The sequence below is a fragment of the Syngnathoides biaculeatus genome, chromosome 4 (assembly GCF_019802595.1).
Source record: "Syngnathoides biaculeatus isolate LvHL_M chromosome 4, ASM1980259v1, whole genome shotgun sequence".
NCBI lineage: Eukaryota > Metazoa > Chordata > Actinopteri > Syngnathiformes > Syngnathidae > Syngnathoides > Syngnathoides biaculeatus.
In genome coordinates this window covers 18,687,922-18,709,162 of record NC_084643.1, presented here as the reverse complement: position 1 = coordinate 18,709,162, position 21,241 = coordinate 18,687,922, and the positions used below count along the sequence as shown (strand labels likewise).

The 21,241-nt window shown below is 42.0% G+C and overlaps 4 protein-coding genes across 13 annotated transcripts in view; all 4 read right to left on the bottom strand.

The window, feature by feature from the left end:
- Positions 1-435: 435 nt before the first annotated feature.
- On the bottom strand, positions 436-7,106 carry ctu1 (cytosolic thiouridylase subunit 1 homolog (S. pombe)). Of its 4 annotated transcripts, none has more exons than XM_061816448.1 (4): positions 6,916-7,106; positions 6,346-6,393; positions 2,191-2,691; positions 436-1,461 (listed from the first exon to the last, which is right to left on the bottom strand). In XM_061816448.1, exons 3-4 carry the CDS (start codon positions 2,684-2,686, stop codon positions 926-928), a joined length of 1,032 nt encoding a protein of 343 aa, XP_061672432.1. In that variant the 5' UTR covers positions 2,687-2,691; positions 6,346-6,393; positions 6,916-7,106; the 3' UTR covers positions 436-925. The 4 variants fall into 4 exon arrangements, with proteins under 4 accessions (XP_061672432.1, XP_061672431.1, XP_061672433.1 ...); XM_061816447.1 differs by having other exon boundaries at positions 6,327-6,393; positions 6,916-7,105; XM_061816449.1 differs by lacking the exon at positions 6,346-6,393 and having other exon boundaries at positions 2,191-2,686.
- A 4,164-nt stretch (positions 7,107-11,270) lies between these two features.
- On the bottom strand, positions 11,271-15,078 carry crybb2 (crystallin, beta B2). 2 transcript variants are annotated; one of them, XM_061816261.1, is made up of 7 exons: positions 15,049-15,078; positions 13,441-13,609; positions 12,457-12,544; positions 12,238-12,356; positions 11,927-12,059; positions 11,691-11,833; positions 11,271-11,608 (listed from the first exon to the last, which is right to left on the bottom strand). In XM_061816261.1, exons 3-7 carry the CDS (start codon positions 12,517-12,519, stop codon positions 11,440-11,442), a joined length of 627 nt encoding a protein of 208 aa, XP_061672245.1. In that variant the 5' UTR covers positions 12,520-12,544; positions 13,441-13,609; positions 15,049-15,078; the 3' UTR covers positions 11,271-11,439. The 2 variants fall into 2 exon arrangements, with proteins under 2 accessions (XP_061672245.1, XP_061672244.1); XM_061816260.1 differs by lacking the exon at positions 15,049-15,078 and adding an exon at positions 14,597-14,692.
- A 661-nt stretch (positions 15,079-15,739) lies between these two features.
- On the bottom strand, positions 15,740-17,897 carry LOC133498935 (beta-crystallin B3-like). Of its 2 annotated transcripts, XM_061816259.1 has the most exons (6): positions 17,550-17,897; positions 17,064-17,157; positions 16,810-16,928; positions 16,577-16,709; positions 16,361-16,503; positions 15,740-16,272 (listed from the first exon to the last, which is right to left on the bottom strand). In XM_061816259.1, the coding sequence occupies exons 2-6, from the start codon at positions 17,136-17,138 to the stop codon at positions 16,038-16,040; spliced, it is 705 nt and encodes a 234-aa protein (XP_061672243.1). In that variant the 5' UTR covers positions 17,139-17,157; positions 17,550-17,897; the 3' UTR covers positions 15,740-16,037. The 2 variants fall into 2 exon arrangements, with proteins under 2 accessions (XP_061672243.1, XP_061672242.1); XM_061816258.1 differs by having other exon boundaries at positions 17,064-17,897.
- A 126-nt stretch (positions 17,898-18,023) lies between these two features.
- Positions 18,024-21,241, bottom strand: part of si:ch73-138n13.1 (calponin homology domain-containing protein DDB_G0272472) — a 53,996-nt gene continuing 50,778 nt past the window's right edge. For all 5 annotated transcript variants that reach the window (XM_061816255.1, XM_061816253.1, XM_061816252.1 and 2 more), the window contains one exon: positions 18,024-19,414. The gene's annotated coding sequence lies outside the window, so the exon portion shown is untranslated. The remainder of the gene's footprint in view (positions 19,415-21,241) is intronic.

Here is a 21,241-nt window from a genome sequence, read left to right as displayed (position 1 = left end):
CAAAGCCGTTTTTCTTTTTTTTTTTTACAAGGTATAAATTCTCGTTTTTTAAAGATTACCCTTGAGCAAAGGTAAAAAAAAAAAGTCGTTAGTCTATTTTTCAGTAGTCTTAAGTGTGAGTACTTTTGCCACAGATTTGACATTAGAAAGAGCTCACCTTGTGCAACAAGGGCTGTCATCCCAATTAACATGTGCTCAAATCCAGTATTTTTTTTTTTTAAATAAATCTCAACGTAAACATTCATACTTTCTCAGTTTAGCAAGTCTGGGTTTAACAGAACTTAATGAACGGGAAATGCCAATCTTTATCCAATGTCAGTGGTTAGAAATTCAGCAAACCAAATGATTATTGATGAGTAAATTGTTGCAGGTATGACAGGTTTACAGACAGATCTGAGATTTTAATAGGTCCAAAGTTAAGGTAGGGAAGGGTAATTGAGTTGGCAAGTTTATTTTATAGACACATACGTACACACTTATTGTCAATGCTGTATGACAATGGATAGGTTTCCAATTACACCATCTTGTGTGTCATAGAGGTCAGAGAACACAGGTGATAGGTGAAGCGTGAATTTTTTTTTCTATCCGATTGGTCTAAGGGTGGTGGTGACATAATTTGAAACCTATCTATAGTAAACTACATCATTGGGAACCTAGAGGAAGGGGGAAAAAAATACAAGGAACAATTATCCACTGTTATTTCAGATTCAACAGCAACCCCAAGCAAAAATGTTATAAATCTCAATACAAGTATAAGTACTGCAGTTAAATAGTCAGTTACAGCACAACCTGAACAGAACAAAGCTAATAATGAAACGGCAGCAAACTTGAACGATCCATGCAATTATTGAAGATAAAACCAGCGCTTGAGTTCATTATCTATGTTAACAGTTGAGATAAAAAGAACCTTCATTTAATCTATTTGTCAAATGTCTAACACTTTCAACTTGCTCTTCTCCTTCTCAGTAAGTGGCTCATTGTTGACAATTTTATGATGCAAGCGATGGTGTTTTCCTATGCCCAGTTTGGGCAAGCCTCGATTCAGACCTTCCAGCAGCACACAGGACTTACACAGAGTCTGACTGGAGATATAGCCACACTTGGTGCAGGTGCCCTGTACGGGCATCTTCACATCATCCCGTATTGAAAGAGTCTCTCCCGAATGGATGATATCAATGATGGTGCTGGAACGGATGCTCTCCAGATCTTTTAAAAAGGTCCTTGCATAACCACGATACGCATTGGGAGAGTAGATGCATTCAGTGGAGAAGTAGTCCAACTTTTTGAAATAAGCGTACAAAACTATTTCTTTCTCATAGGCGTATTTGAGGGGCTTGCAGCGTGGTACGACCCCTTCGCCCTCGCTGTTGGTGGAGATGGCGGTACAACGCCGCAGACGGGCTATGTCCCCTCGCAAGACATTCATCAGCACTGTTTCGGCTATGTCATCGGCATTGTGACCTGCGCAAATGCACACAACACAAATAAAATTGGATATTGGATTGCACTAGAATATGCAGACCCACCTTGTGGAAATTATTTATTTCAGTGGTTCAATTTAAAAAGTGATCCTCACGAGGATGACCTTATTTTTTGACGATTATGAATTTTAGGGCTAACACAAAGCTCTCATTCACGATCTCATGAAATTAAAATACACATTATTTCTGTTTGAGGAGCCAAATGAACTACTGAAATAAATTAACGCTTATGATATTCTAATTTATCGAGACACCTGTTACAATATACTCATTTGACACTTGCATGGTAAAATTCAATAAAACAATTAGCGTATCCCATTTGTCTCAAAAAGGGATACTATTACACAGCATAATGTTTTTTTGTGCTTGTAGTGCTGTAAAAGTTAACTGTGGACCGAACCATTAAAGTAGCAAAATGAGGTAACCAAAATATTTCAAACTGCCCCGATTATGATGTAGCGGACTTTGACATCACTTCAAACTACAAGTGCAATCATAAAATGACCTACTGGATCTTGGACAAGGGTGCCAGTGCACCAGTATCAGTGGTCATTGAACAAGCACAATTTAGTGAATCATGGAATATTTCATTCTAAGTATGTGTGTGATTTAGCTCTGTAATGGCTTTGCCTTTTTTGACTTGAACGACCCAACTAAATGAGGCTTTTGACACCATCTGAACATATTGAGATGCACATGTAAAATTTACCTGTGCAGATCTTGTCCACTTTGAGCATGACAGCTCCTCTATCCAGGGCCTGTCGCCGAAAGACGCCACAAAAGGTGCAGTTATTTTTCATTCCCACTTGCTTCACTATAGCATCCATGCTCCAGCCATACAGCTCCTCGTATGACACTATCTTCAGTGGAAGCTCATACTGTTGCTGGTTCCTCTTCACAGTCTCCAAAGAGTCATCTCTATAACCAGTGATGCCTTCATCGACAGAGAGCAGCATGAGCTCCAGGCCGTACGAGTATCTCTTGTTCAGGAGCTTCATTACGTGTGCGAGAACCGTGGAATCTTTGCCACCAGATGCGGCAATCCCAACGGTCTCGCCAGGTTTGAACAATTTCGCTGACACTATGGTTTGATGCACCTCCTCCTCAAAGGCCCAGAAGAAGCACTCCTTACACAGCGAGTGGCCCGTTTTTGGACGTTTCAGCGTGGCACGCTTCTCCCCACAGCTACTGCACTGGACAGGCATCTTTACTGTTGGGACATTAAAATGCCAATGAACATGCAACTTTCCCCCCGATGAAGTCCTTTGCTGTTTTGGCATTTGGGGTATTTGTCTGGTTACATGACGAAGCTTCTCCTGATTAATTTTAATGCATTTCTATGTAAATTGCAGAAGCAGCCATGCAAGCCAAAGCCATGACATTTCGTCCACATGCTTCACAGATGAGGTTGTTTTTTGCAGTTCGTCTCTGGACCTCTTTGAATAAGCAAAATCAGTGTGATATCTGTAGGCCAGTCCCAAGACAAGATCAATGCAGAGGGTTGCATCAGGACGGGCTTCTGGCTTAAAACAAATATGAGCATTATTCAAAAGTATCCCATACAGGATCAGTTTTAGCCTAAGTAAACAACATCCACCATGCAACCGTTAACCTTCAGGTCACCAGAGGAAATTCAACTTTGGTTTGAAAATGAAGAAGAGGAGGAAAGCAGATTCTTAAGCAGAAAGAGAAGAGGAAAGCAGCAAGTCTACTACTGAGTGTAAAGATTTTGAATGTTGGGATTATGATGGGAAAAGCTCAGGAGTTGGTTGACATGATGATTAGGAGAAAGGTTGATATATTATGCATCCAAGAGAGTAGGTGGAAAGGTAGTAAGGCTCGAAGTTTAGGAGCAAGGTTTAAATTATTTTACCATGGAGTAGATGGGAAGGGCAATGGAGTAAGGGTTATTTTAAAAGGAAGAGCAGGCTGAGAAAGTCTTGGAGGTGAAAAGTATCAGATCGAGTGATGAGACTAAAATTTCAAATTGAGGGTGTTACGTATAATGTGGTTAGCGGCTATGTCCCACAGGTAGGACGTGACCTAGAGTTGAAAGAGAAATTCTGGAAGGAACTAGATGAAGTAGTTCTGGGCATCCCAGACAGAGAGAGAGAGTTGTGATTGGTGCAGATTTTAATGGACATGTTGGTGAAGGCAACAGCCGCGATGGAGAAGTTCTGAGTAATTACGGCATCCAGGAAAGGATCTTTGACGGACAGATGGTGGTGGACTTTGCAAAAAGGACGGAAATGGCAGGAGGAGTGAATACTTTTTCTTTTTCAACCAAAGGTTGCAGGAACATAGAGTAGTGACCTACAAGACTGGAGATAGAACCGTGCAGGTGGATTATATATTGTGCAGACGATGCAATCTGAAGGAGGTTACTGAGTGGAAGGTAGTGGTAGGGGAGAGTGTAGCTCGACAGCATAGGATGGATGAGTGTAGGAGGTGGGTAGGAAGATTAAGAAGACAAAAAGGTAGAACTGAGAACCATGGGGTGGAACCTGAGAAAGGTCGCACAACATTCTTCCTTTCAGAAAGAGGTGAGAAAAGCTCTCGATGGAAAGGAGGAACTCCTGGAAGACTGGACAACTACAGCCAAGGATCAAAGAGAAAGGCAGGAGAGTACTGGCTGTGTCTTCTGGTAGGAAAGGGGAGTAGGAGACTTGGTGGTGGAACACCAAAATACAGGAAGTCATACAAGGAAAGAGAATAGTGAAGAAGTGGGACACTGAGAGGACTGAGGAGACCCGAAAGGAATAATGAGATGCAATGGAGGACAAAAGGTAAAGGTGGTGAAGGCTAAAGAAGAGGCATAGGACGACGTACACCAGGTCAAGCACGAAAGAAGGAGAAAAGGATCTCAACAGGTTGGCCAGACAGAGGGATAGAGATGGGAAGGATGTGGAGCAGGTAAGGGTGATTAAGGAAAGAGATGGAAGTGTGTTGACTGGTGCCAGTAGTGTGCTGATGAAAGGATGAAAAATGGAAAGACAGTTGGTCTTGATGACTTACCAGTGGAAGTATGGAAACACTTTGGAGAGGTGGCTGTGGAGTTTTTGACCAACTTATTTCAAAAAGGATAATAGCGGGAGAGAAGATGCCAAAAGAATGGAGGAAAAGTGTGCTAGTCCCCATTTTTAAGAACAACGGCGATGTTGAGAGCTGTAGAACCTATAGAGGAATAAAGATGAGCCACACAATGAAGTTAGTGAAGAAGAAGTGGGACACTGAGAGGACTGAGGAGAGGCGAAAGGGATACATTGAGAGGCGACATAGGGCAAAAATAGAGGTGGTGAAGGCTAAACAAGAGGCATATGATGAAATGTACACCAGGTTGGACACGAAAGAAGGAGAAAAGGATCTCTGCAGGTTGGCCAGACAGAGGGATAGAGATGGGAAGGATGTGCAGCAGGTCAGGGTCATTAAGGATAGAGTTGGAAATGTGTTGACTGGTACCAGTAGTGTGCTAAATAGATGGAAAGAACACTTTGAGAAGTTGATGAATGAAGACCATGAGAGAGAAGGAAGAGAGGAAGAGGCAAGAGTGAAAGGACCAGGAAGTGGCAATGATTAGTAAGTGGGAAGTTAGAAAGACACGAAAGGATGAAAAATGGAAACGCAGCTGGTCCTGACGACAGACCTGTGGAGGTATGGAAGCAATTTGGAGAGATGGCTGTGGAGTTTTTGACCAATTTGTTCAACAGAATACAAGCATATGAAAAGATGCCTGAAGAATGGAGGAAAAGTGTGCTGGTTCCCATTTTTTAGTTTAAAAAACAGTGATAAGACCAGCCATGACGTACAAATTAGAGATAGTGGCACTAAAGAGACAGGAAGCAGAGCTGTAGGAGGTGGAAATGAAGATGTTGAGCTCTTTAGGATTGAGCTGGTTGGATAGGATAAGAAATGAGCTCATTAGAGGGACAGCCAAAGTTGGATGTTTTGGCAACAAACCATGGCAGAGCAGACTTCAATGGCTTGGACAGGCCCAGAGAAGAGAGAGAGTATATTTGTAGAAAGGTGCTGAGGATGGAGCTGCCAGGCAAAAGAGTGAGAGGAAAACCAAAGAGGTTGATGGATGTTGTGAGGGAAGACATGAGGGCTGTTGGCGTTAGAGAGGAAGACGCAGAAGAGGCTTACATGGAAAAATATGAAGCCCTGTGGTAACCCCTAAAGGGGACAAGCTGAAAGGAAAAGAAGATCTCTATACTTCTTTGCAAAAATCCAAACTAGCCTTCCAGTTCTTTTTGCTGATGAGTGATTTGCATCTTGTGGTATGGCCTGTATAGTTCTTTTCTCAAAATATTCTTTGAATAGCAGACTGTGATACAAACCATGTATTGGTTGGCAAACCATTTCGTCTAAAAATTTACAGAAAAATGCATCCAAACTCCTTTAAAAAACATCATCATGTAACAGGACAATGACATAAAACACACTGCCAATACCAACACGGTGGACAATTGCCTGACAGTTCTGAGGGCCAGGGTTCAAATCCGACCTCATCTGTGTGCACAGTACTCCGGTTTTCCTTTCACACCCCCAAAACATGCATGGTGGATTGATTGAAGATTCTATATTGCCCATAGGTCTGAATGTGATTGCAAAAAGCTGATTCTGAATGGTTGTTTTAATGTAAACTGCGACTGGCTGGCGACCAGTTCAGGGTGTACCCCACCTCATGCCTGAAGATAGCTAGCTGGGATATACTCCAGCACATCCGCGACCCTAGTGAGGATAAGTAGTACAGGCAATGGATGGATGGACACTGCCATTACAACAAATTACTTCATAGGAGGGAAAAAGTGGAAGGTTTTAGACTGGCCAAATCAATCACCAGACCTTAAACCAATCGAGATACCTCCTGAAGAGGAGAGTAAAAGGAGAACTCCCTGGAAACATACAAGAACTGAAAGAGATCGCAGAAAAGGTGTAAATACCATGAAATAAAAGCTGGAATTCTAAACTTTTTTCCTCATATTTATCTTTTGATCTGAAACCCCAAATTCTTCAGAATACAACCAAAACAAAGTAATTTACCTTGCTGTTCCAATACTTGTGGACCGGACTGTAGATCTTTAGTACAACATTTAGTGAGGTTGTATGAGTAAAATATATAGAGCTAAAACATTATTGACCTATTTTTTGTTGCCTCATTCAATTGTATTTTTTTCTTTTGGGGTATTCGTATAGCCAAAGATTAAAGTATATTAAAAGAAAACATTTCCAACATGTAAAGCAAGAGACAACTTTGCTTAAGTGTAGAGACAAGAACCACATTAAATATATTTTATACTGGCGTGTAACACTTAATCACGTCTCCAGTTCGAGTGTATCGTAGACAATTGCTCCGTTAAAGTTAGCAAAAGATTCAACGTGTAATAGCAGTACAGCCCAATCAGGTAATTTAATCGTAGAAAACGTTTCATACCGTTGAAGCAGATTCCGAGTTGAGGATGAATGGAAAGACTAGCAAAAGAAAAACCGTGGTAATGGGAATTTCTGGAGATAAACTGACGAGTACAAGAAAAAACTAGCAGATTTGTGAGTCCATGCAATCTAGGTGAATTTGTCTTCCATCGACTCTTCTTCGCTGAATAAAGGTTATTAACGCCCAGCAGCGCCCCCTGTTGTTGGCGCCAGAAGCGTGCTTCTCGAACGTTTGACACTAAGTTAGTGCACCAAAAAAACTCAACTCCTGTATTACCATAATGAGAAACATATTTTCCATCCATCCATTTTATTATCCGCTTATCCTCGCTGGAGCCAAATCCCTGCTGTCATCGGGCAGGAGGCAGGGTACACCCTGAACTGGTTGCCAGGCAATGGACCTTTCCGTTGACGATGTTAAGGTCCGCCGCTTTTGCCATGTCCCACAAGCTTCAAAATGGCAATTGAACAGAACATGTTTGAAGTCGTTTCTCTATTGCGTATTCCAAATAATATTGTGGTGTGTTTTTTTCCAAATGCATCAGACTTGTCCAAGAGAGTTCTACAGAGAGGTCTCAACTATTTCATGCAAGGATATGTACACGGAATTAAGATTTTGGACAAATCCAGGACGCAATGTCAGAGTTACAGCAAAACATTGGCGATCAATGCAAAAAAAAGTTTGACGCCTCACAAACTTCATATTGAAATCCAACAGGATAAAATAGTGGAATCATACTGCAGATGTAAAGCAGGGTGAGCACTTTTTACTTGGAAACTAGTAATATCATTGGAGCCTTTGTAAGTGAGTGGGTGTAATCATTTGACTTGGCTCCTAATCGAACCCAGTGCTCTGTCTTAAAAGTATGATGTGCAAATAGACATTTCTCTTGCATGACATTGCGTATTTACGTATCACTAAGCCGACTCTTCGCCATAAAACATTACACACTTCATTCAGCAAGTCAGTGATACACTAACAAAGTGAAAGTTGTTCTCCTGCAATGTATCGATAGGTTTCCAATGACATCACCACCACACTTTGACCAATCGGATAAATTAACGGTAGAAAAAAACTTCACGCTTCACCTATCACCTGTGTTCTCTGACCTCTATGACACACAAGATGGCGTAATTGGAAAAGCACTAATAATAATTCCATCATCAACTCAGAAAAAATACTTCTCCCTCACTTACCCTTGAACATACACCCTTGTGTTTGTTGATAATGTTCACATTTAGTTGTACATGCGGTCTTCTGCTTGGCTTTATCCATCATAGACATTTCGTCAACTTTGTTTTAGGCTTTGGAAAATGAATCAACTGGGCCCTTTGTAACGTAGCAGGATATCTTTCAGCAGAATTGCACGATCCCCAAGCGCATCTGAGGACCATTTTCTTCGAAACATTAACTTTTCCAAGCGCACGCTACTGACAACCAGCATTGCTTGTGGGACATGACGACAAGAGATCAAACCAGAGGTTAAGATAATGCAGCTATCTGATTGGCTATTTTTGTACGAGTGATTGACAGGTTGGAAAGGTCCATCGCAGGGCACATCGAGACAGACAAAGGTCGCACTCAAAATCACACTTCGGGGCAATTTGAAGTGTCCAACTAATGCTACATGTTTTGGGGATGTGGGAGGAAACTGGAGTGAAAACCTAGGCAGGCACGGGGGAGAACATGCAAACTCCAAACAGGCGGGGTCGGCATCGAACCCGGGTCCTCAGAACTGTGAGGCCAACGTTTTACCAGCTACCCACCGTGCCGCCAATATAATATAACATACAGTGAAGAAAATAAGTATTTGAACAACCTGCTATATTGCAAGTTCTCCCACTTAGAAATCATGGAGGGGTCTGAAATTGTCATCGTAGGTGCATGTCCACTGTGAGAGAGATAATCTCTAAAGACATATCCAGAAATCACAATGTATGATTTTTCAATGACATATTTGTGTGATACAGCTGAAAATAAGGATTTGAACAACTGTCTCTCAGCGAGAATTCTGACTCTCAAAGACCTGCTAGTCCACCTTTAAAAGTCCACCACCACTCCATGTATTATCCTGAATCAGATCCACCTGTGTGAGGTCAGTAGCTGCATAACGACACCTGTCCACTGCGTCCACCGCATAAATCAGTAAGACTCAAACTTGTAACATGGCCAAGACCAAAGAGCCGTCCAAAGACACCAGAGACAAAATTGTACAACTCCCTATGGCTGTAAAGGGCTACGGAGAAATTGCCAAGCATCGTGATGAAAAAATGTCCACTGTTGGAGCAATCATTAGAAAATGGAAGAAGCTAAACATGACGGTCAATCTCAATCGGAGTGGAGCGCCATGCAAGCTATCACCTCGTGGGGTCTCAATGATCCTTAGAAAGGTGAGGAATCAGCCCAGGGCTACAAGACAGGACTTTGTCAATGACGCGAAATGAGCTAGGATCACCGTTTCCAAGGTGACTGTTGGTAATACACTAAGATGTCATGGTTTGAAATCATGCCTGGTACGGAAGGTTCCCCTGCTTAAACTAGCACATGTCAAGGCCCGTCTTAAGTTTGCCAATGACCATTTGGATGATACAGAGGAGTCATGGGACAAAGTTTTGTGGTCAGGTGAGACCAAAATGGAACTTTTTGGTCATAATTCCACTGTGTTTGGAGGAAGATGAATGATGAGTTCCATCCCAAGAACACCCTCCCTACTGTGAAGAATGGGGTGGTAGCATAATACTTTGGGGGTGTTTTTCTGCACATGGGACAGGACGACTGCACTGTATTAAGTAGAGGATGACCGCAGCTATGTATTGTGAGATTTTGGGGAACAACCTCTTTCCCTCAGTCAGGGAATTGAAGATGGGTCGTGTCTGGATCTTTCAACATGACAATGACCCGAAGCACACAGCCAGGAAAACCAAGGAGTGGGTCCGTAAAAAGCACATCAAGGTTATGGCGTGGCCTAGCCAGTCTCCAGACCTAAACCCAATAGAAAACCTTCGGAGGGAGCTGAAACTCTATGTTTCTCAGCGATAGTCCAGGAACCTCTCTGATCTAGAGAAGATCTGTGTGGAGGAGTGGGCCAAAATCTCTCCTACAGTGTGTGCAAACCTGGTGAATAACTACAGGAAACGTTTGACCTCTGTAATTCCAAACAAAGGCTACTGTACCAAATATTAACATTGGTTTTATTAGGTGTTCAAATACTTATTTGCAGCTGTATCACACAAATCGTTAAAAAAATCATACATTGTAATTTCTGGATCTTTCTTTTTAGATTATCTCTCTCACAGTGGACATGCACCTACGATGAAAATTTCAGACCCCTCCATGATTTCTAAGTGGGAGAACTTGCAATATAGCAGGGTGTTCAAATACTCGTTTTCTTCCCTCTAACATAATTTAATGGTGTGAAATGGGTTTTGAGATGCAATGGCTTCATGTATGTATGCAACTTCGCCACATAGCACACTGCAGCTTTTTTTTTCTCGTTCAAAATCAAAAAATTCAGTTGGTGTCAGCTGCGTCACTTGTCCTGAATTATAAAACAACACAGTGTATGTAATTCAGAGATTATTTTGCATATTACTAGATTAAGTCTGTTATTGTGTGAACCCCTCTGCAAATCACTGGTCTATAGGATATGGTCATTTCACATCAAGATAAACCAGTAAATCTTTAGTTCTTAACTCTCAAGAATATCCTCATAATAATTATCAATAACAAATTAGGGGCAGTAGCTCTTTTCAAAAATGTTTAATGGCCTGGCTGATATTAATAAATTAATGTTTAATCCATAACCAATGTGTCTAAGAAAAGGAAGCGTCTATTTTTGCAAGTGCTGTGCTCGTTTTGGCTTGAATGCTTCAAGGCACTTTCTAACCTTCCATGATTTTGTTGTTTATGTTTCGCATGTATGATCACTCTTTTGGTGTTTTACTCTTCCAATGTTTTGAAATTTCCCCTCGAAAGACCAATAGATGTGTGTTTCTGCTGGAAACTGTGGAAATACTGTGGCAAGACGGACTGTTCTTTGTTTCTAAAGACCCTCTTGAACGCTGCTAACATTGTCTCGCTGAATATACTGAATACACATTTGAATATACACACATTCATGTCCACTTTCCCCCCCTTACCCTTGATTTAACACTCGTTGGTATTCTTTCACATGTTCCTTCACTTGATCCAAGTTCCGTATTGGCTGTCATTCTGAATGTATTGGGCAATTTACACAGAAATTGGGGTTACTGAGGACCGCTCCGTAGAGTCCATGCCTACATCCCAATCACCTGAGATGGTGACCTCAAATCTGATCATTTTCACAGGACAAACTCAAATGACATGGAGAAACGTCAGCAAGAAGGAATTTATTCAGGTGATTTAAATGATTCACTTCTGCAACAGTCGCAATAGGTTGGCCTATCGGTGCAGTTTGCAACTAATGAGCGAAATACTGTAGTCATTGCCGGATGGGGGTAAGCTCGCAGAGGTCGACATTCATGCTAGGTATTACTCAGAAGCTTAGTTGACAGGGTGAAAAGCACCCCTCTGATGCCACTGCATGTCTCTGATGCGCCGAACTGACTGGATCTGTGGGATCTGAGCGCCAAACTCCATGTTGTCCTTATACTCGCCCTTCTCAAACAAGTACTGGTAGCCTCTGTAGCCCGGATACTGGTAGCCCACCCAGCTGGTGTGGCAGGAGGACAGGAGAAAACAGATAATGACTAAGTTCGAAGCCGTAGGGGCCAGTGACAGAAGGACAGACTCACGTGCCGCTCTGGACCCGAACAGAGGAGACCTTTTCCTGGTAGCCATGTGCATGAAAGCTGGGGACATCATCATCGATGATTTCTATCTTCTTCCCCGCAAAGCTGGGGTTTTCGTAAAGGACAATCTTGTGCTCCTGGCTATCCTGAGGACCAAAGCCACTGAGCATTAGCGCAGCAGTTTATGTTGTGATTTTCTTCCAAAGATTTTTAAGAAGCATATTTCTTTTCTTTCTTACCACTTTAATTGGCCGTAATGCAACAATGGTGTCACTGCGCCTGCTGTTGGTCCAGGAATCCCAGCGAGGATACTCCCCCTTCTCAAACACATATTGCTCGCCCTTGCAGTCGGCCTGCTCATATCCCACCCATCTGAGAGGATTTAGGAGAAAGAGATGCAGGATTGTGTGAAAGGGTAAAACCACAACAGAGTCTTCCTCTCAGATTAGATTCTCTCTCTCTCTCTCTCTCTCTCTCTCTCTCTCTCTCTCTCTCTCTCCCTCGCTCTCTCTCTCTCTCTCTCTCTCTCTCTCTGGAAAGCCACACTCACGGGCCACACAGCACCAGAATGGAGCCCACTTTCTCCACGCCTGCTTCCTGGAGGTTGTTACAGGCGCCAGTCAGCTCATGGCACCGTCCCTGGAAGTTTTCCTGCTCATAGATGACCAGCTATGTGGCAGTAGCACAATTGGAGGAATGATAAGTATAATATAGAGATAGTAAATGAAAACGCAAGTTGTTGTTTTTTTTTGTGTGTGTTAAATGTCACCTTGAGCGCACTTGAGCCTGCCTGCTGCTGCTTGGATGCAGGGTTTTGGTGGTCTGTAGCCATGATAAATGGATAGGCAAAGATGAAACTGAAAGAAAAACATACCAAAACTGCTTTGATCACTCTTACAAAATAAATTGGCGCATATAAAATGTGACGTAGATTCACGGTGGATATCATCAAGTTCATTTTCAAATCTGATCTGCGGAAGGATGCCTATATTTAAAGCACCAAAATATTCCATTTCTGGTGATTTTCAACATTACGATTACCCGCGTTTACACTTGTTCAGCAATTTTACAATACAAAATAAATTTTGAAAACACACCTTTTAAATAGCTTTATTAATAGTTTCATTCTAATAATTACATGTGCATCGATCATTTCGATCATTACACTATTAAGGAACTCATGTGTAGTGTTGACATATACAAAAAGGGAAATTAAATGTCCAAATTTCACAAAATAAAACGGATTTGATTTATTTCTTTGCTTGTCAAAATCTTTTTTTTCAGAATAAAAATATAACATGGGATGCACATATTTGCTGTCCATGAAAGAATAAAAATGAAAAAAAAAAAGATTTCTGCACGTGAATCAAATGCGGTAAATAGTATTAATTGTTTCCTCTTCTCCTTTAAAATAATAGAATCATATGTTAATCAAGCATGTGTTTGAATTAAATTACTTGAAGTATTTATTTCATTGATTCATCATTTTTGGACATAGAAACAGCTACTTCCTACTAATTTCTGGTGGCAATTGCAACTTAAAAATACCATTCACCAAATAAAAGTTAAATTTAACATCAAATTTGACCATCAGCTGTGACTTAAACGAGAGAGAAAGCAGTTTGTGCGTCAAAGCAGAACTAGAGCAATTCACTACTCTAATATTCAAAACCAAGAGAAGCTGCCCCCCCAAAAAAAAAAAAAAAAATAGAAATGGCTATTAAAATAGAAAATAATAGAGATGAGTTCTTACCAGTGCCAGTCTGTATCAGTGTGCTTGCTCTGGTGCACTGCGCTTAATATATACTGGAAACGCAGGCGTGGAAACTGCCAACGTTACCCACCGAGAGCGTGCCAGCCCGCAAAGAGGCTTGCCATAGGCCAGACGCGCTGAGTTGAGGGGTCACTGTGTAAACTCCCACCTTCCACAAAGTAATTTCATTAGTTGTCACTTTTGTCCAGCCAGTCATTGTTCGATATCCCCACGATTCAGCACAAACAGTGCCAAGCAGTCCCCACCCACAATGAGCCAGAGAGTAGAGTGAGCACTCCTGTTATGGGCTTGTGGAAGATATTGCATGAAAAGTTATTTTTTATGATTAAATATAAATAAAGCAAATATATATGCAAATTGGGCTTTGCAGGTGAGTGACAAAATCAAGTGAAATAAAGTCTATTTTTTGATTTTATAAAGGTCCTTTTTTAACGATATACAAAAGTAAATTTTGCCACATGTACTTACTTATTAGCCTCTAAATAACGATAAAATGTTAGATGCCAGTGTGTGTGTTTTTTTTTAAATTGAATTTAAGAATATGCCAAATCAAATTAATTCTGTATTCTTGATCAATTATTTCACTGCAATAAAACATCAAAAAGTCATCTATGGTCATGGCTTCAGAAACTTAAAATTCTATTTTATGCTATTCAATTAATTGGTTCGTGTGTGTCTCGTTCACAGTTAAGTACTTACACTACTAAGATTTAGCATAGAACTGGTGATAAACACAATACTCCATCACTACATTTACTGTCCCTGAAAACTGCAATGAGTAGCTTGCGGTGATGTGATTGCACATGTCTCATGTAGTTTGTGTCATGGTATACAAGTATGTTTACAAACTGAGCTTCCCCTCAAAGGATCACAAGGGGGTCGCATGGAACCCGACTGGTTGAGCATGACTGCCTCACAGTTCTGAGGACTCGGGTTTCAAAGCCAGTCAAGGCCTCGCCGTTTGTGTGGAGTTTGCATGTTCTCTCCGTCCCTGTGTCGGTTTTCTCTGCGTTCTTCGGTTTCCTTTCACATCCCCAAAACAAGCACGTGCAAACTCTTATTTAGCCGTAGGTCCAAATGATTGTTTGTTTATATGTGCCCTGCAAATGGTTGCCAAGTAGTCAGTGTACCCTACCAGAGTCAGCTGAGATAGGCTCGCTAGTGCGGTTCCAAAGATGGATGCATGGATGGCCCACAAAGGATTACCGTATCCTTAATATCTGGTGTGCCAATGGTGTGGTAGAAATAAAAAAAATTAAAATCCCCCATTCTCTCAGATTTTAACAGATTATATTTTACAATTATAATTTCCCCTAAATAATCCCCGTTCTTAAATGCTGAACTTGTTTTACAACTTAGAGACTGACGTCACGGTGGTTGATTGGAGTTTGCAGGTTCTCCCTGTGCCTCCGTGGGGTTTCTCTGGGCATTCCGGTTTCCTCCCACATCCCAAAAACATGCACGTTATCTTAATTGAAGAGTCTAAATTGCCCATACGTGTGAATGTGAGTGTGAACGGTTGTTTTTTTGTTAATGTGTGCCCTGCGATTGGCTGGCAGCCAGTTCAGGGTGTACCCCGCCACCTACCCGAAGATAGCTGGGATAGGCTCTGGCAAGCCCGCAATCCTTGTGAGGATAGGCAGCTCAGATAATGGATGGATATAGAAACTGTTAACGAGGGTTAATCCTCTGCACTTGTTCTTATTATGAAGACAGATGATTGAAACTAGTAAAAAAAGTCCACAAGCCCATCAGCCCAAAAAAAAAGGATGCCCTTGCCAAAATTATTCATGCAGCTGAGAAAAAAAAATGTTTAAACTTATGTGCAGTAATTTGTTTTTAACAAAATTTTGGGAAATAAGTAATTGTTTAAGGGTCTGGAGATCAGTTCTAGGGGAGAAAAGGACAATGAACTTTTCCCATTAATAGTTATGTATTACCATTTTCTTTTTGGGGGGGGTGAGGGAGGGGCTTGGGAAGTTTAACCCTAACCTTAAGATGAAGACAAGCCTTGCGATATCACTGGGCTCCAGCAGAAAGGGCCAAAGGATACATGCTTGAGCATTACTTGGGGTATATGTGTGTACGTGCCTGTTTAGAGGTGTCATGTTGTCATCTCATATCAAGATGACATCATCAAATGTTCTGAGTTTCCATATGAGCTGTGAGTTATATTTTCAAATTGGAATTTTGATGAATGGCTTACAAAAGGTTTTTACAATGTTAGTGACCGATCAATTGGCTAATGAGGACCAGAGGCGAATGTAGCGGACCAGGTTTTAATAGCGAGCTTACATTCTCTTCCCATGCTGTTGACAATGCTAATCACATATTAACAGAATACTGTACATTGTGGCCTCTTTATGCTACAATGTTTACATCATCTACACTTAAATTAATTACAAGAACATTGAACAACCACCAATTCCAAGTCAAATAACTTTTTATTGGGCCCTGAAACACATATGGCACTCCTGCGTGGGGGTAAGCAGCATTTGGCATAGTTAGTGATGGCACAGGATAGGCTGTAAGTGGAGCTTGGGAGAGTCTGGGTGGAAAGCTGATTAGGATCCCGCTCAGCTGGCCCCACCTTTTGCAGATGGAGCAAGTGGTGTTGGAGCAGGGGGTGTCGGAGCAGGAGCTGGGTCTGGAGCAGAGAAACAGCCCCTTTTATGCCACTGCATGTCTCGCACACGTCGGACAGATTGGATCTGAGGTTCAGGGGCCTCCCAGTCATTCCAGTGCTTGAATTCCCCTAGTTCAAAGATAAACTGGCGCCCCCTGTAGCCTGGATACATGTAGCCCACCCATCTGGAGAAGTGGAACATAGGCAGAACGTGAACTGTAAAAATAACAACACTATCAAGAGAATTTAAAGAAAGGGAAGGAGAGGTCTTACGTTCCATTGAGAGCTTTGACGCTTGCTACGCGATCTTGAAAACCGTGGCCCCACAAACTGGGGACGTCATCATCAATAATCTCCATCTTTCTCCCCGTAAATCCAGGGTTCTCAAAAAAGTGTAGCTTGTGGTCAGGACCATCCTGTAGATGGGTGACAGAAACAGATACTGACTGTTGAAGATTCACTTAGCTACGTATTGAGACTTAGACCCACCACTTTCAGTGGCCTTATAGACAAGAGGGAGTAGCTATTCTGACTATTGGTCCATGTGTCCCAGCGAGGGTACTGGCCTTTCTCCAGAATAAACTGCTCCCCGGTGAAGCCATGCCGATCATAACCCACCCATCTGTGGCAGGGAAAATGGAGAACAAAGACCGTACAAACAAATCGACACACTTCATACGAAAGTGAATTTGAAATTTTAAGCACATCTGAAGATTACTTACGGTCCAGATTCAACTATCACTGAGCTGACCTTCTGGAGGCCCTTCTCTAGTACATCCTTACACTCTGCTGAAAACTCAGCCTTGCTTCCCTGGAAGTTTTCATATTCAAACAGCACCACCTGTGCCACAGAGAAAGGGGCCGGGGCTTTAAAGCATTCATAAAGTGTGAGTTCAGCCGTTTAGAAAAAGGATGCTTCCAAGTATGAATACTATAGATGTATGTTATCCTTGCCATAAACCTGCCCTTCTACTACCTTGTATGTGGCTGCTGCTCCACCCTGACTCTTCCCTGCAGCCAGCTGCTCTGGGGCACTCTGCTGTTCTGACATTCTTCCAATCGCTCCTCCACTTTTTCATTACCACACACATCAAGAAATACCAGTTGCTGTTATGCATATATTGGTAAAGAGAAGCATACAGTTTGACGTTCTCATGTCACGATCACCATTCAAAAGTGTTCAAGTATATATGAGTTGTGTGAACAAAATTTGAAACAGGTCTTTACGTTTAACTTGATTTAACATAAGAATTGTACATCACAACTAAAGATTACACACACACATGGGAATGTTTCTATCAAATCAATTTCAGTATCAAGTATGTTTGACTCAATCAGACTAAATATGATGTAAGAATACGCCATTAATGTTTACTGATGCACTATCCAACACCCATTTTTTTTTTTTTTTAGAACTACTACTCTATTACTATTGATCACTGGATCCAGATGGAGACTTTACCTGGGTATGCGTGCTAAGAAGTGGTGATGTCCCTCTTATTCAATGCCACTTGGTGTTTGGTGGGGTTGAGGCATTGGAAGGTATTTATGGTTTATTTCTGGCCACAGCAGCAGAAAAGAGGGAGCTGTTGATACAGCAAGTCTGTCGCTCACATTGTGTCCATAGCGGTGCCTCTCAATAGGCAGCTGTGTTGGCACACACCGCACTGCCTGTTTGCCTGCCTGCCAACTGACTAACCAACACTGTGCACAAGCACAAGGAGAGAGAGCCAAGAGGATTGCTCAAACAGCTTCACTCAGCATTAACACACAAGGACACAATCAGGCTTGGCTGTGCCATAGCTCCTCAAAAAATCTCAACGGTGTTATCAAGACCAAATTAAAGAGACTTGTACAGCATTTTTCATAACTAAACAATATTACAAAACATTTTCGGGCGGTTGGGGTTAGATTAAAAATTAAGATGAGACAGTAGTGCAAGACAAGTAGATTTTTTTTTTTTTATTATGGATTGATTTACTTGAGGACACTGGCCAGAACAACACAGTGTATTATCCATCGGTACTTTAAAAAAAAATAATAATAAAAGATCAAATGACATGTAAAATAAACCACAAATTTATGTTTAACAAGTACATACCAAAAAATAAAAACAGACAAAAGACTTGATCCACATGACCAATGAGGTCAGTGGTGCTGTGCATCAAGTGACGAAGTGCTTTTGAGATGTCAATGAGTCAGTGGCAACAACACATGGAAAATTACAGCTAACTGTATGGAGTCATAAATGTTTTGCCCAGAAAGAAATGGAGCAGACAAAGTATCCCACCGCTTGAGTTGTGTGATCTAACTTCTTGTCTCTCCAAGCTGGTCGCTTTGAGCAAAGCCTGATAGCAAAGATTGTGCAAACACATGATTGAAGGAACACATTATCAGAGCGTCATTGTGGAGTGTGTGACAATAGTTAGGTGTCCAATGGTTTTTGAGGGATGCTTGCAAGTGATGTAGTGGGAAGGAACATGATTAGTGTTATCCTATAAAACTGAAAAAAGTATTTTCGCTGTTAAGGAGTGTTCATGAAGCCTCCCATCCCTCTCCCACAAAGAAAAAACATTTAAACAAAAGCGTGATCCTAATATTGAGGACCATATCAAAGCAAGTCAATGGAGCCTCTAATGTAATGAAACAATATTATACTCTTCTAGAAACTGCTAAAAATCTCTGTCACAGTAAAACATACAAATATAACATCTTGCGGATACTTACAGGATATACATTCCATCTAACAATCTGGGAAGCAGCTTTTAAAGTTCAATAAAGAAATATCTGAAATACTATCACATCTGAAATATTGTGCCATGGCAATGCTTGTGTGACATCCGATCAATGATTGTTAACATAAAGGCAACATATGCACAACCATTGATTTGGACGTATTAGACAAGTATAGGACCCAAATGTATATCTTGTATTATTCCACTTGGCTGAATTGTGCAGTGGTCCCTCAAGTTAACCATTTCCTGACATGCAACCTGGCAGGTAAATATTCTTCTCTCTCTCTCCCAATACTACCCTGGTACATACTGAAAATTTCACAAAGTTTAAATCTCTGAGTAGAGGAGGCCACACATTTAAAGGAAAGGGATATGTACGCATAGCAACTGGGTGTATTTTTTTTTTCATGTGCCCCAGTCTTGTTTATATTTTTGCAAATATTCTCTACAAAAGGCACCATGCAGGATGATCAACCCAGACAGACAACCAAAAGAAGAAAAACATCCTCAGCAGCAGACATCTGCAGCGACCCATCTCGCCAAGTTGAACGTTAAGGCATCTGTTTCTTATAGATCCATTTCCCAAGGCAACCTTGGGGAGAGAGACACGTGTTCAAAATTAATACCATGATAAACTGCGTTGTCAAAGGTCCGATATTTTGTCTATTTAGACATCCACAGTGACTCTCTTACATGGACTTAGTATAAATGTGTCAACTTAATTTAAAAGAATACCATGGTTTTGTCATACCAGTGTCTACAAAAGGACCGTCTGACAGCAACCGCTGTTTGAGCCACTTTTGTATCTGATTTTTCCATATTTGGCAAAGACTTTCTTTTCATCGGTTGCCTCCATGTAGAAGACCCACGTATGAGACCACGTCTTTGTTATGTTGACAGTGCTGACTAGGGAGCAGAGATGTAGGTGGACATCTATAGTGACATCGATATACTTGAGAAATTTAAATGACCTGATTTCAGGGCACTCGGCGGAAAAATGTCTGCAACTCATGAATCCATCCATCCATCCATCCATCCATCCATCCATCCATCCATCCATCCATCCATCCATCCATCCATTTTCTTCCACTTATCTGAGGTTGGGCCACCGGGGCAGTATCTTAAACAGGGAAATGCAGACTTCCCTCTCCCCAGTAACCTCCCCCCAGCTCTTCTGAGAGGATCCCAAGGTCAGCTGGAAGAAAGTCTCTTCAGCGTGTCTTGGGTCTCCCCCCGGTGAGACGTGGCTGGAACATGTTCCAGGGAGGCGTGCAGGAGCCATCCTAATCAGATGGCTCAGCAATCTCATCTGGCTCCTCTCAATGAGCAGCAGCTCTAATCTGAGCTCCTCCGGGATGATTAAGATTCTCACCCTATCTCTAAGAGAGAGCCCGGACACCCTGTGGAGGCCACATGTATCAGAGATCTTGTTCTTTTGGTAAAATCCACAGCTTGGGACCAAAGGTGAGCGTAGGACATAGACCAGTAAATTGAGAGTTTCACTTAGCTTCCTCTTTACCACCATGGCCCAATACAAAGTCTGCATCACTGCAGACATAACACCAAGCCACCTGTCGATCTCCAGGTCAATTGTTCCTTCACTCGTGAAAAAGACATCAAGTTAAGATACTTGCACTCTGCGACTTGTGGGAGGATCTCATCCATGATCTGGATAGGGGACCTCAACCTTTTATGGCTGAGGACCATGGTCTCAGATTTGGAGGTACTGATTTTCATCCTAGCCACGTCACACTCTGCTGTGAACCGCTCCAGTGAGAGTTTGAGATCATGGTTTGAAAAAGACAACAGACTCACATCACCTACAAAAAGCAGAGAGGCAATAATGAGGCCACCCAACCACACCCCATTTACTACTTGGCCCCGCCTAGAAATCCTGTCTTTAAAGTAATGAACAGAATCGGTGACAAAGGCCAGAAACTCTGACACTGGTCATACAGGGACTGAACCACCCATGTCAAGGGGTTCCGTACCTCATACTGCCGAAACATCCCCCACAGTACTCAATGAGGGACACGATCAAACACCTTCTCCAAGTTTACAAAACACATGAAAGACTGGTTGGGCGAACTCTCATGCATTCTCGTGGACCCTGCTGAGGGTGAAGATCTGGTACAGTGTTCCACGGCTTGGATGAAAACCACACTGCTACTCCTCAATTTTGACTTCCCGAGGTACTCTCCTTCCCAGCACACCTGAATAGAGTTTACCAACCAGGCTGAGGAGTGTGATCCCCTCTTGTTGGATCACATCCTCTGATCGCCCTTCTTAAAAAGGGGGACCACCACCCCAGTCTGCCAAATCAGAGGCACTGTCCCCGATGTCCATACAATGCTGCAGGGGCGTGCCAACCAGGACAACCCCACAACGTCCAGCGCCTGTAGGAACTCCGGGCAAATCT